This window comes from Homalodisca vitripennis, unplaced genomic scaffold (genome assembly GCF_021130785.1).
Source record: "Homalodisca vitripennis isolate AUS2020 unplaced genomic scaffold, UT_GWSS_2.1 ScUCBcl_1104;HRSCAF=4318, whole genome shotgun sequence".
Classification (NCBI taxonomy): domain Eukaryota; kingdom Metazoa; phylum Arthropoda; class Insecta; order Hemiptera; family Cicadellidae; genus Homalodisca; species Homalodisca vitripennis.
In genome coordinates this window covers 44,961-59,462 of record NW_025777240.1, presented here as the reverse complement: position 1 = coordinate 59,462, position 14,502 = coordinate 44,961, and the positions used below count along the sequence as shown (strand labels likewise).

General features: G+C 33.9%; 1 protein-coding gene across 1 annotated transcript in view; it reads left to right on the top strand.

The window, feature by feature from the left end:
- Positions 1-450: 450 nt before the first annotated feature.
- LOC124371214 (serine/threonine-protein kinase pelle-like) overlaps positions 451-14,502 on the top strand; it is a gene marked incomplete at its 3' end in the record, with an annotated part of 59,009 nt that continues 44,957 nt past the window's right edge. The window contains exons 1-3 of the mRNA XM_046829546.1: positions 451-534; positions 3,339-3,442; positions 8,253-8,426. Of these exons, the coding sequence (XP_046685502.1) occupies positions 3,349-3,442; positions 8,253-8,426 (268 nt within the window). The remainder of the gene's footprint in view (positions 535-3,338; positions 3,443-8,252; positions 8,427-14,502) is intronic.

The following is a 14,502-nucleotide window of genomic DNA, read 5'->3' as shown; positions in this document are numbered from 1 at the left end:
TTTACATTTGGATTTGTTGTCTAGAAGAGTTAAATAAAACTCTATTCTTTCCGTAATTGTCTAATATGTAGCCTATATGCATATACGTTGGAGTAACTCTGGCCCCGGTACTAGTCACTGCGTGACATCCGATTGGTCCGCAACATCTAAAATAACTTTAAAAACTGAAAACCAAGCGCCGTAAGTCGTAATTAACTGTCTCATTGGCCTAATTACATTGTGTGTATATACAGCAAAAAAGATTAATGCGGTACATTTTACTGATAACAGTATAAACAAGATAGGAGTTGCGGTCCTTACGACCAGGCATAGTAGGCCTATTTGTTAATCCGTCACTGCAAGGCATGTTTGAAGAAAGTTAAAGGCAAGTTGACGATAAATGAATTAATAAATATGTGTTGTGAGGGCTCATGTGTTTTTGAGCAAGCCCGTCTTTATTGTACTCAACAAGAAAAAAATTCTAAGTTATGAGAAGAAGTAAACAAGGAAAATAAAAATTTAGTATACCTAGTTTGTAAATTGTCGTTATTGAAGGTAGGCTAGTTTGTTAATATTGTGTTTAATGAATTTTCATTATATTTGTATAACTATTGCTTATAATTAGTTAGTTGATAAGTCTCTCCAGGTGCACCAAATCATGAAGTGCAAGTGTGTGGTTATGATAATATAATTTATCTAGTTGACTTTGAGGAAAATAACATAGATTATCTTTGTTAAAATAGGTTAATTTAATAACATTCAGGTGATGTCATTTATTCTGTTGTCCGCTTCAGTAATTGTTCTTCTCTTTTGAAATTGTTAATTTTTTTGATATAGACTATGTACCTTTTATGTCACTCAAAATTCTGCCAGTAATATATTGAAGTGACTACTTCTATTGCTATGAATATGTTTTGCATGGGGAAAAAACTTTTGCATCAAGGAATGTATTGCTCTGTAGCCACTGGGAGCAGGTTTATCACAGCCATTTTGTTGTCAGGGGAGGGTGTTTCTCTGCTCAGTGACTGTGCTAGTGAGAGGTAACTTGTCGCTCCTTGTTGAAGTGACTACTTCTTTTGGTGGGCTATTGATGTACGAGTGTTCTGTACATGCTTTCAAAGTAGAGTGACAACTTAACCGGCACATAAACAAACTGTTATACCTAAAAACATCTGATATGAAGAATTAAAAGTTGACATTAACCCTCCATCTGTTTGATGACTAGTGACTATTCGTTAAAAAAATGTTTCTCTAATGTTGAATGACCAGTCACTAGTTGATTTTGCATTCATCTATTTAATAAAACTTTGCTATAGAAAATAAAACTTAAGTAGGACAAATATTATACCAAATTACTTAATTGTGGTGTTTCACTGATTAATTTAATATATAGTTTATTGAATAATAATGCGTAATAAGTAGGCACCAAAATGATAAAGTTGGAATACAAATGTTGGTTTGCGTGTCTGGTTGTGCACCTCGAGAGCACGTGAATAAACGAGACCTTTTCCGGTACTTTGGGATTATACCGACCACACCCAGACATGAATCGTTACTTGACATTTTGCTTCTACTGATTACTAGATTAGCGTAGAACAATATTTCGTCAATATAAAACAGGAGTTGTCTTATCGCAAACCCCTCCCCATCCTCAGACAGAGGTCAAAGTCGAGCAGTCTAGTAGATAACGTGATTGCAGTGTCTCGCCGCCCGTTCAGTTGGTGCGTCGCTTTGTTATACTTCCGTGTTTTACCCCTACATTTCTCCAAACACAAAAATTCAACATAAACAACCATTACCAAACAAAAACTAAACTCTTTATTGAAAAAACACACAAAACTTGTTTTTATTCTTGATAACACTCCGCCACCCAAAATGCGAGTGCCTCCGGCCATCAGCGCGGGCTTCGGCATGTGCTGCCCCGTGCTGATGTCAACGAAAGAAAAACATCCCTTGAGATAGTACCTATCAGTAAAATATCAAATTCTAGAGGGGCTGATCAGAAATATAAATTGAATTGTAATGGAAAGGCAATTATGTACCGTGTAAATCATGTGATGCCGCGTGGCCTGCCATAATCGGGATTCTCGAGAAAGATAAGATAACAGCGACAACAATACCGATCACAATACCTGGAAATGCTTGTAAGTTTGTAATTTTGTAATTAAAGAGTTGTTTTTTCATTCTATCATGTTTGTTTCTATAAATTTATATTTTCGTGTTCTTCATACTGTGTTATTCTTTTCCTGCAAGCAGAAGGATATAATGCATAAAAAATCCATCAAAGAATGTACTGTGTTTACAGAGAAAACATGAGTGAATGTGTTGTGTGTGAATCACGTCAAAAGTTTAAAGTTGGCCGAGTATCAGGTTCAAGGAATGTCAAAACTGGAGCAATTTTTGTGGGTGTCAGTCAACATCTTCGGCACCTAACTCGTCTGTAATAATAGAGTAAAGAGAAGATATTGACACTTTTGGAAATTCCAAAGACAAAGCATTTATTGTGAATCTACAGTTTTCTCTAAGACCTTTGTCAATTTGTTTAACAAGGTCGTTTTTAGCGACAGACTTGTGTCCTTGACCTTCTTCATCGTGCACATTAGTTCGGCCATCACTAAACATTAACGTACAGTACCATCGCTTATAAAGTTTTCTCCGTAAACATGGCACATTCTCCACTAAATTTCTGGTGTACTATTCACTTCTGCTTGTGGGAAATGAATAACACACCTCAACACACATTTGGTGGGAGAATCAATAGATGCGGCTATGTTTATGCAACCAGTTCAGCACAAACTACTTGAACTTGGCAATAACAAATTTTGTAGGGGGAAGATGCGCGATTGACTACTGCGCACATTACAGACCTACCATATGTCTGGTCTTCAAGGTACGAGATCGGGATATTTTTATATTGTATGGTGTATTTTTGATAACAATAGCTGCTAGGAAACTGAAAATAAATTGTGTTTATCATGTAAAAATGTGTATAAGGTTCTTATTCATTATTGGACGTTGTTTCATCATTGTGTTTAAAATCATGAAAATTACCATTCATTGCCAATCTTATTCTGAGATTTGTTATATATTATTGAGCCAAGCTTTTGTGCATTTTTGAAATAGAATTTGAAAAATATTTGTTATGCGCATGTAAAGAATGAAATTAAACTGAGTGGATCATAGGATCTGTTAAAAAAACAAATAAATTTAAGAATGGAATTCCCAAATGTCTGTTTCCTGCCAGACATCCATTTAACAGTTGCAAGTCTGACAGTTAAGAGGTACCAAATCTAAAACTGTAACATATAGTTTTAAATCTTGTGTTCTTATTATGGATAACTTTTTGTTTTTTTTTTCAGATTTTTAAACATGTCACGGAAAATGTTTGTATATGAATTACCATATTCTGTTAGAAAGCCCTTGTGTAGGATCTTGGATGCCGGTGACAAGTGGGAAGAGTTAGGTAAGATATTTTAACCTATATAAACTATTTACTATATTCTACTAATACAACTTATATTAAAATAAATAAATCCTCTTCCGGTCAAATTATTGCTACAGCATCTTGGTGCTATCAGCCTGCTTTGCCGTGGTAGAACACTTTGGAGTTTTTATTATATAACAACTCTATTTGAACGTAACTGTTATATTATGAGGTTTGCTATGTTATTTTCGACCTTAACAAAACTGACCGTTTCTGATTATCAGCTGGCATATCCGGTGTAAACTTTACATTGTTGAACATAATCTCAATCACAACATTTTTTATGTGAGTTCTATTAGTGTTGTTTGCAGTTAATTGAAAAGTGCAGACACTAGTAAAACTGGAATTGACCTGTGAACTCATTTGTGCAATTATTTTTCATGATTTTTAACATGGATTATCACAACAAAGAATGCAACAATGAACTTAATATATTATATAGCAATGAAGCCCCGTGGTAGAGCACTGTAAAAAAATGGTACAATGAGTTCAAACGTGGCTGATGTTCACTCCAGGACGAAATCCATGAAGGCCGTCCAAAATCAGTCGTAGAATGACAAGCATCAACAAGATACTACATTATAAATTGGCCATAAAAAATGTTGTTCCCATTGGACCACGCTTGACCTGACCATTGCTCAAAAGAAGACTCACATTAACTGGTGTGTGTTGAAATGTTGGAAAAATTTGCTAAAATCCATCAAAAGTTCGGTATATAATCTGCTTAGGTTAGGGAATCATGGATGATTCTGAAACAAAACAGCAATGAACTGTGTGGATCTTACAAGATGAGACAAATCTAACAAAAGATGTTCGCAGAAGAAGCACATAGAAGCAAATGGTTGGCCGTTTCTGTGGCATTACCGGGCATGTGGCAACACTGGCATTAGAGCAACATAACATGGTCAACCTGAATGATATACAACTATTTGTTTGCCAGAAGTTAGGAGAAATTCTGAAAATGTCAAAGAAGAGGTGAATCATTCTTTATCATGACAATGCAAGCTTTCACAAATTTTTACATTTTTAACCAGTTGGAAGGTCGAGTTGATGGGTCATCAACCACACAGCCCTGATTTGGCACCCAATGACTTTTTTTTGTTTCCGCTCATCAAAAACAAACTGCATGGTTAACAATTTTAAACACCAGAAGAAGCCGTTTTTGCGTTAATATTTTGGAACTACCTTTTTTTATATATTTGTGGGAGAGAGACGGTTACCTTTATATGGACGTAATCCTATAAGGACCTTTGCACCTCCTTTACTTATGTTTGTGCCCTCAGAATCTGAGACTTTTACAGAAGCCAATCAAATTTGAGGGCTCCTGTTCTCTGATGTCCTTGGGGCTGAGAAGATACACCACTAGGAATTTTTCCTACTTTTAGAGATTGCAGGACAGTATAGCCATATGTGTTCTGCTGATTCTTCTGCTTCTCCACAGAGTCTGCATTCATCAGTCTGACTAAGACACACCTTCATCGTTTGCTAAGGGACGTCATGTCAACATTCATAATATCAATCTTATATCCTCCTTACTTTCTTCTGGCAAGCTACCCACTCTTTAGCATAAGGAGAGATAAACATTTTAGATTGTCTTAGTCCTGAGACCCTACTCCAGTTTAAGGATCTAATCCTATTTTCCCAATCTTTTACAAGAGATTTGCTGTAGGAGAAAGCTATTCCACAGCCCGGCTCAGACCCTACCATTAGGGATTCTGTACCTATTTTGGTAAGGGTATCTGCTTTTTCATTTCCATGAATACCCTTGTTGCCCGGCACCCAACCGAGTGTAACTCTGTTCTTCTTTACCAGTTCCACTGGAAAATTCTTACATTCCTGTACTGCTTTCGAGTCAAACGAGCAGGCATCAAGTACGTTTAGTGCAGCCTGGCTATCAAAGAGGATTAAGAACTGTGCTCTTTTTGGCCTCATTTGTATGAATCTTCTGGTGTATGATTCTGTTGCCATGACTTTGCTTGGAAGACCGTAGCGCGTTTTCCCAGGGGCAATGTTAAGTTAACTCCTGGTCCATATATTCCAAATCCTGCCCTAGAGTTAGGGCGTGATCTATCTGTGTAAAACTTCTGGGCTCCTTTAATAGAGTAGGCCTCCTTATTACTCCATTTTCCCTATCTTCAATAGAGACTAGGTTTGGTTTTTCAAAGGAGTTTTCTTAACCTTACTTTCTGATACGTAGGTTAATATTTCGGCCTCAGGAAACTTCTGAGTTATTTTTATATGCCCTTCTGAGGAGGTAGACTTGATCACCTTTTTTCCAGAAGCTTCATAGCACTTACGGCTGTCTTCCTGACCTCCTGTCTCAGAGGAGTGTATCCCAGTACCGCTTCACTTGCCAGAGTTGGACAGGAACTAATTGCTCCTGTGATGCTTTTGCAAGCTCACCTTTGAAGACTCTGTAGCCTCTTGGCAAATGTTTTTTTGTTCTTTCAGCCACCACACTAAAGCGGCATATGTGACCATTGGTTTTATTATTACCTTCTGAGATCCAATAAATCATTTTGGGCTTCTCTCCAAAGAGTCTTTTACAAGCCTCGAGGGCCTTTGTTGCTTTGAATAATATGTTTTCAATATGTGGGTTCCATTTTAGCCTTTTATCTAGAACTAGCCTACCCCTAGATACTTGACTGCAACTGAATGTTTTATACTTATGACTTTCAGAACAGGCTGTACAAGCTCGAACTCTCTTTTCCTGGTAAAGGTTATCATACTTGCTTTTGATGGGTTAATCCGTAGACCTCCCCCTTGACACTAGTTGCTCATAAAGTATAGGGCTTCTTGAGAGAGGCGTTCCAGTGTGTCTTTATTTTTTCCCTTCACGATAAGCACCAGATCATCAGCTTAGCATATTAGACTTATTCCTCTTTCTTCTACTTTTATAACGAGTCCATCAACTACAAGTACATTAATAATGACACTATTTAAATGTTTGTTTCTTTATAAACTGAAAAATATTTTTAATATTTTAGAACATTTAGAGCTGGAGTTGGTACATTAGTTCAAAAGCACAGTCCAGCGAACTAGAATAGTTCTTATCGACTGCTTAAAAGGGTGTCTTCAGAGTCAAATTTTGACCATCTTATGTTTTAAGACATTTCTAAGGTAAATGAGTACTTACCTAATCGCTGAAATATAAAACGATGTGAAAAATGTTGATTATTCCTTATAGAATGTACTCACTATAAATTTCAACAAATTGAAAACAATAAACAATGTTTACACAGAACTGGTAATTACATTAGACATGTTCTTGTTAAATTTTTCTTCTTTTTTTGCTTTATTTATTTATTTAACCTGTAATTTGCCCTTGCTTAACTAGCTATTGATATAAATAAATAAACGTTTGATTTACAATAATTGCTATTGAGTTTATTTTTCACATACAGGGTTTCGTGGATTATACTGCCATGGGCACATAAAAAAAATTATATCCAACATAGGAAAAATTGAGGTACATGTTAAATTTGAATTTATACAAAAATGGGTTTGAATTTTGAAAGATTTTGAATCATAAATTAGGTAGATCTTACTTGAGTTCAAATCCAGTTTTACTTTGTATGTTCCATTGACACTTATTTACCTTCCAATCATCCTTGTCGGCTTAGTGTAGATTTAATACTGGTAGTAGTAATCTTTGCTGATCTGAGAGTTCTGGTTGTCATCCAATATTCAAGTGTTCATCATCTAGTAAATGTCTTTTCTGTTCTTGGATTCAAAAATCGAGATTCACCAATTTAATACAAATAATAAAAGTATTACTGTATTTAATAACTCAAATGTTTATTAACTTTGATGAGAAATGCTTTTTCTCAGTCTCCTATTAAGCCATCATTCAAAAGAATAAAAATTCCATTATTGTAAAGTCACCAGCTGATCTAAATTCACTTTATAACTCCAGGTGTTGTAAACTTACTCTGCATAACAATCTCCTTGATATTAAGATTTAATGTATTCTGTGGTATTTGGTCTAAAGAAATTATTATTATTATATTTTTTTATCTGATGATTCAATTTTACAATAGTTTATGTGTTTCTATCTTATATGTATGATAATTTTTTTTATGTTAATTTTAACTCTAAAATAGGTTGTTAGTTTTCCTTAATTTTAAAATCTATTGATTTATATATGTTTATTGTAAGTTATCAAAATTGCATGGGTGTATGTTCTTCTTCTTGTATGGATTCCTGTGTGTGTGTACTTATGTGGTATAAACTCCTAAGTTATTTATTAATCTTTTATAAACAAACATAAAATAATATGAACTATTAACTTTTCAAAACAAAAATGTAACATTCTCTTAATTAATATAATAGCTTTAGAGACCAAGATGGAATTTTTCGCTACTATAAAGATCAGTGGGGCATTGCCCGGAAAGTTTTTGAAATAATAATAAGCCCATATTTATCCCTGGGACTGTATGAATGTCCATGAAAAATGTCAGTGCAATCGGTTGAATATTTTTCGTGTGAAAGCAAAACAAACAAACAAAGGCACTTTCACATTTATAATATTATTAGGATATAGAAATGCATTTTTTTTCACAAAACACAATTTTCTTACTCAGTATATTCAATGAATATTTCCACCTAAACATATTTTCTGCACCATCACAATACTTTCTCATATGTTTTGTAATTGGAGAAAATAAAAATGTGTTGTGCCCTTAACATCTAATTTTATTATTTTAATGTCATGCCAAATAAATCTTATACTGAATTAATTTTACTGTAAGCAAAAATGTTATTTTAAAACTAAATGTATGTTTATCAGGTGGTGAACATATGGGATTTGATTACACGTACCTTCAATATATCCGCAGAAAAGATTCACCCACAGATGAGCTATTGACTTCATGGGGAAATCAAAACCATTCTGTGGATGACCTTTTTGTTTTGCTTTCAAAAATGCAACACTATCGTGCCATGAGTTTATTTAAAGATCTTGGTAAGTATATTAACACTGTAATCTGTTATTGCTTGAATTTACATTTGAACCCTTTAATGTGGTTTTATAAGATGGTCTAGGTCGGTAGAGTCACTGTGTTGTAGTGGTTTGGTTCAGATGTATAAAACATTTGATGATTTTGTTTATATTGAACCAGCATATGCATGCTGCTGTAAATACATGGGACAAGCTATTTTCATCTGATTTCAAGCGTTTAAGTTTGATGATGTCATTTGAGTGTTTTTAGGCTGAGTTTTATTCTGTACATTATTTATAAAGTTCTTCTAATGATGTAATGGACCCAGTAGGGATCACTTCTGGCTGGTTTATACCTTCCAGTTGAATCTACCACTGGGCACAGCAAAAATATGTGTTACTTAAATCTGGGCAACCCTATGGATGTCCATGAGCGGCACAGGCACATCACTAACCACAGATGTCAAGATTCTGGGGTGCAAGGGCAATTCTATAGGTCTAGTCTACTGTGGGAGATGACTGTTGGAGTTTGGTGGGGTTCATTCCTTGTAATATACTATTACTATTATACACTTTAAATAAATGGTTAAACTTAATTTGTATTCTGATGATTATAGTTAGAAATAACAAATAACTCAGTATGATATAAATGTGAAATTTTAATGATGATAAATTAATTGACATACAAGTTTGAATTTTGAAACAAGATGGAGGATACAATAATGGTAAATTTTTAAATACAATTCTTAATTTTTAGGGCAGGGTGGTCGTGCTGGCTTAATGAAATAGAAATATTGGGTATTTTATTTTATAAAAGATATTGTAATTTTGAAAAATAATTGTTGTTAAATTTTAATTATATTAAAATTGAATTATTAGCCAAATCGAATGTTCCTGGGTTTTATGTTCTTCCAATGAATCACTATTAAACTTAAAAGGAATTTTCTCACCCAATGTCTGTCTTCTGCTTCTTTGTACTTCAGTGATAATAAGAATTTAATAAAGTAACCTTTCAAATACTGCTGAATAAATGTAACCAGTTTCTTTATAATAATAATCTTGCTTCACTTCTTTCAGATCCCTCTCTCCTCTTCACCTTTCAAATATCTGCTCTCTTCACTCTTCAACAATCATCCCTGCACACTGTATCACTGACTTTAGTTCACTTTATAACTTTTGAATTTTATATGTAATAAGGTGAATTTTGATTAATTTTGATTTTGTATTTATTATTGTTTGTAGTTAAATTTGAGACAATTTATAAATAATTATTCCTTAATTATTATTACTAATAAAGTTCTAAATTAAATTAGGCCTAAGTATTGAAATGAATGTGAGATGGGCGTATGAAATGAGTCATTACAATATCCCCTCAGAAATCATGTGAAATAAATGAACATGGTTTCGATACAATGACGAATGAATAGCAAATGATACATATAGATGTGTGATACTTAAAGAGAAGGATGAACCACATTAAATGAGTGAATTAATTGATGATCATACATACTATTTAATAAATTTAATTAACAAACAAACAATAGGAAAAAAAAGAGAACAAAATTAACATTAGGGTTAGGTAGTATTTAAGCTAAGCCAACGAACAAAGTTACAAGTTTCTTAGTATACAATAAACAAACAATAGAGAAACATTAGATCAATGGCAAATATTAACTCAATGTCAAAGGACATAGTTTTTTTTTTGGAAATACACATTTAATGAATTGTGTACCGAATAGCGGTATACTTTCCACTAACAAATTATTATCCCCTCCTGATAGGAAAATGTTTATATAGTATTGATTAAAAGTGTCTATGTCACTGGGTGTATAGTTGCACTGTTTATTTGGGGAAATAGTATTAATTTCACACAGGTCCCAACGCGTCAACTTCAGTATCTTCTGTATCGTTGTTGACCGAGTTTTTATATGGCTTCAAAGAGGATATATGATAAGGTCCATATACATGCTCTTGGGATAAATCAGAAATTTGGTAGGTCGATTTCCCGAGGATTTCTTGAATTATGAATGGTCCTTCGTACACTTCAAATAATTTTGATGTTTCACCAGCTATAGCTTTAGAAAGGTGATGGGACTTTACCAATACTTGGTCATTAATTTGGAGAGAAACTGGTTTTCTCTTTTCATTTATCTTATCAGATCTCTTCTTTCTACTTTCTTCAAGTTTACGCCTTGCAATCAGTAGTTTGTGTTCGATTGGTACTTCTTCAGCTAGAGGGTTTGATACATATTTTTCCCAAAATCTGATATTTCTTGTTCCAAACTGTAGTTCGTTTGGTGTGAATCCAGTTGATTCATGGTAAATTTCATTAAGACATTCATTTATAACAGGTACATATTTCACCCATCTCTTATGATTCTGTGAACAATATGTTCTGAGACAGCGCTTTATTTCTCTAATTGGCCGTTCTGCCAAATTAAAACTGGGGTGATACACTGGACTGTATATTAATTGTATGCCGTGGGATTCAAATTTCCTGATCCATTCGTTACTTTTAAATTGGGTTCCGTTATCTGATTGAATTCGTTTAGGAAAACCGTAATTAGGAAAGTGATGGTGAAATAATTTATGTAATATACTTCTGGTTGTTGCTCTTTACAGTGGATAAAGTTTAACGAATTTGGTAAATATGTCAATAATAATTAACATGTATTTTGTATTTCCTACACTAGTCGGTAAGGGACCTATGATGTCAACTGCTAACTGGTCATTCTTCTCTCTGCATTTAACTCCTTTGGCTTGACTGTTGAGTGGATGGTTGTTGATTTTGCAGCGCTGACATTTATCACATGATGATAACAGTTGCCTGATTGTTTGATGCATATTCTTGAAAATAAAATTTTCACGCAGTAACAGGAAACATTTTTTTGCACCGCAGTGTAGATAATAGAGATGGCATTCTAGTATTAGTGGTTTAATTACTGATTCTGGGATGACTATAAGCCATTTGCCCTTAAATTTTTGTAGTAAAGTGTTGTCATATAAACGATAATTAGTATATAATTGTTGAAATTCATTTGTTTCCATAGGTGACTGTAAGATTTCTATAAGTGGTTGTAGTTTAGGGTCTTGATGTTGAAGCTGAGGTAAGTTTCGGAGTTGATCTTGTAGATGTTGGTCGGGAATTCTTTCGATGTAATGAATAGATAACTCAGTGAGGTTGTTTGCATCGCTTGACATGTGTTGTGGGGATATATGACTGAGAGTGTCAGCAGTAATGTTGTCCGTCCCTTTGCAATGGATTATTTTAAAGTCGTACTCTTGTATAGCCAATATCCATCTTGCTAATCTATTGTTTAGCAAACGGCAGGTTTTCAAAAAAGTTAAGGCGTGGTTATCTGTAATTACTGTTAACTTAACGCCCATAACAATGTATCGACACTTCTGTAGGCAGTGGATTATAGCCAATAATTCCTTTTCGGTTGTGGTGAAACGCTGTTCTGCTGGTTGTAATGTGCGTGATATGAACATAATTGCAGCTTTTTCGTTATTGTCTTTTATTTGATATAGATGTCCGCCAATTGCAAATTCGGACGCATCGGTCTGTAAGTAGAATTCTTTGGATGGATCGGGGTGTGTTAGAGTGTTAGTTTTTATGAACAGCTGTTTAATTTTGTTGAATGTTGTATCATCATCTCTAGTCCAATGAAATTTAACCTTCTTTGACGTTAGCCGTAATAGTGGCTGGACTGTTTCAGAGAATTTATGAATAAATTTATTGTAATAATTGATACATCCGAGGAATGCTTTTAATTGTGTACGACTTCTGGGAGTTGGGAAGTTTAGAATTGGATCAATCTTACTGTTATCCAAACAAAGACCTTCATTTGTTAGAGTAAAACCTAGGAATGGTACAGAATCTTTACAGAATTGAGATTTTTCAAAGTTTATTGTCATGTTGGCTTCAGCTAGCTTTTTGAATATGTATTCTAGGTGTTGTAGATGTGTATTGAAATCGGGGGAAATGATACATATGTCATCAACGTAAATTGCTGTGAAAGCTTCTATCTCATCATCAAACACGTTATCAAGAGCTCTTACTAGTGCAGCTTGGGAAGTAGAAATTCCAAATGGTGTGACTTTGTACTGGTAGGTCTTGCCTCTAAATTGGAATGCGGTGTATTGACGCGAATTTTTAGTAAGTGGGATTTGCCAATATGAAGCCGTTAAGTCTACACTGCTTATAAATTTTGCGTTTCTACATTTACTCAGAATTTCGCTAACACTGCGGTTACATTCGAAATCTGGTTTAATTATGGCGTTTACTTTGCGGGCATCTAAACACAATCGAATTTCTCCAGACTTTTTAACTACTGGGATGATAGCATTTACGTAGGTACTTTTGCTTCTCTCGATTATGTTAAGGTTCTCCATGCGTTGAATCTCAACTTGTACAGCGTCTTGGTATGCTTGAGGTACTGGATAGGTTAATGATTTAAAATTTTTAGGATTTTCTATATTTAATTCGTGTTCATATTTAGTGCAACATCCGGGTTTGTCTGAGAAAACGTCCCTATATCGGTATAGTAGATTGATCAAACATTGTTTTTGTTCTTCATTTATGTAGTTATTAGGGATTAGAGTTTTCATTATATCTTCCACCGACATATTATCTTTGGATGATATATTGTGTTGTGTATCAATGTAATCATTGTTCTCATTATTAATCTTGTTATCTTCCCATTGTTTTGATGATTATAGTTAGAAATAACAAATAACTCAGTATGATATAAATGTGAAATTTTAATGATGATAAATTAATTGACATACAAGTTTGAATTTTGAAACAAGATGGAGGATACAATAATGGTAAATTTTTAAATACAATTCTTAATTTTTAGGGCAGGGTGGTCGTGCTGGCTTAATGAAATAGAAATATTGGGTATTTTATTTTATAAAAGATATTGTAATTTTGAAAAATAATTGTTGTTAAATTTTAATTATATTAAAATTGAATTATTAGCCAAATCGAATGTTCCTGGGTTTTATGTTCTTCCAATGAATCACTATTAAACTTAAAAGGAATTTTCTCACCCAATGTCTGTCTTCTGCTTCTTTGTACTTCAGTGATAATAAGAATTTAATAAAGTAACCTTTCAAATACTGCTGAATAAATGTAACCAGTTTCTTTATAATAATAATCTTGCTTCACTTCTTTCAGATCCCTCTCTCCTCTTCACCTTTCAAATATCTGCTCTCTTCACTCTTCAACAATCATCCCTGCACACTGTATCACTGACTTTAGTTCACTTTATAACTTTTGAATTTTATATGTAATAAGGTGAATTTTGATTAATTTTGATTTCGTATTTATTATTGTTTGTAGTTAAATTTGAGACAATTTATAAATAATTATTCCTTAATTATTATTACTAATAAAGTTCTAAATTAAATTAGGCCTAAGTATTGAAATGAATGTGAGATGGGCGTATGAAATGAGTCATTACATCCTTAACTATCAGAGGTTCTTGCTAGCCTCAACAAGGGTGTGCACCTGCCTGCTTTGACTGGAAAGGCTGGTTCAGAGTTGGCCTTCCCTTCTTCCGGGGGGACATGACTTTGAGAATAGTGCCCTAATTCTTCCTTATGGATCTCGATAGGAGGCGTTCCCTACCCCCTAACCTTACCCATCCTGAATATTCTGTCACTCCAGAAGCAGCGTTAAGGTTCTTACAGGACTAAGTGCAATTTATAAGCTGCTTGTCCTAAGAGAAAAAAAATGTAATGGATTAATTTCTGACAGAGAGCTGCATTTTTTTTTTCTTATGGTGCAATCAAATTATTTTATTTGCAAACACTAAGCCTCCTTCATAGTTGGCATAGTGATTTCTTTGTCATGACAGATGAAACTTTATGCAGATTATTTTTATTTAAAATTGTTTCAAAACGTGCATGGACTTTTACATTTTATAACGTTCTGTTGGTTCACAGTTGTAATATTCAATTACATTAATGCAAAATAAACCTCATTGAAGCAAACAAACAGGTTTGAACTAATTCAATTGTCATAATTTAATTATTACTCACTTTTTTCCACTTCTGGTAAAAAGACGAGGGAACCCCTCAGTACACCTAGTTC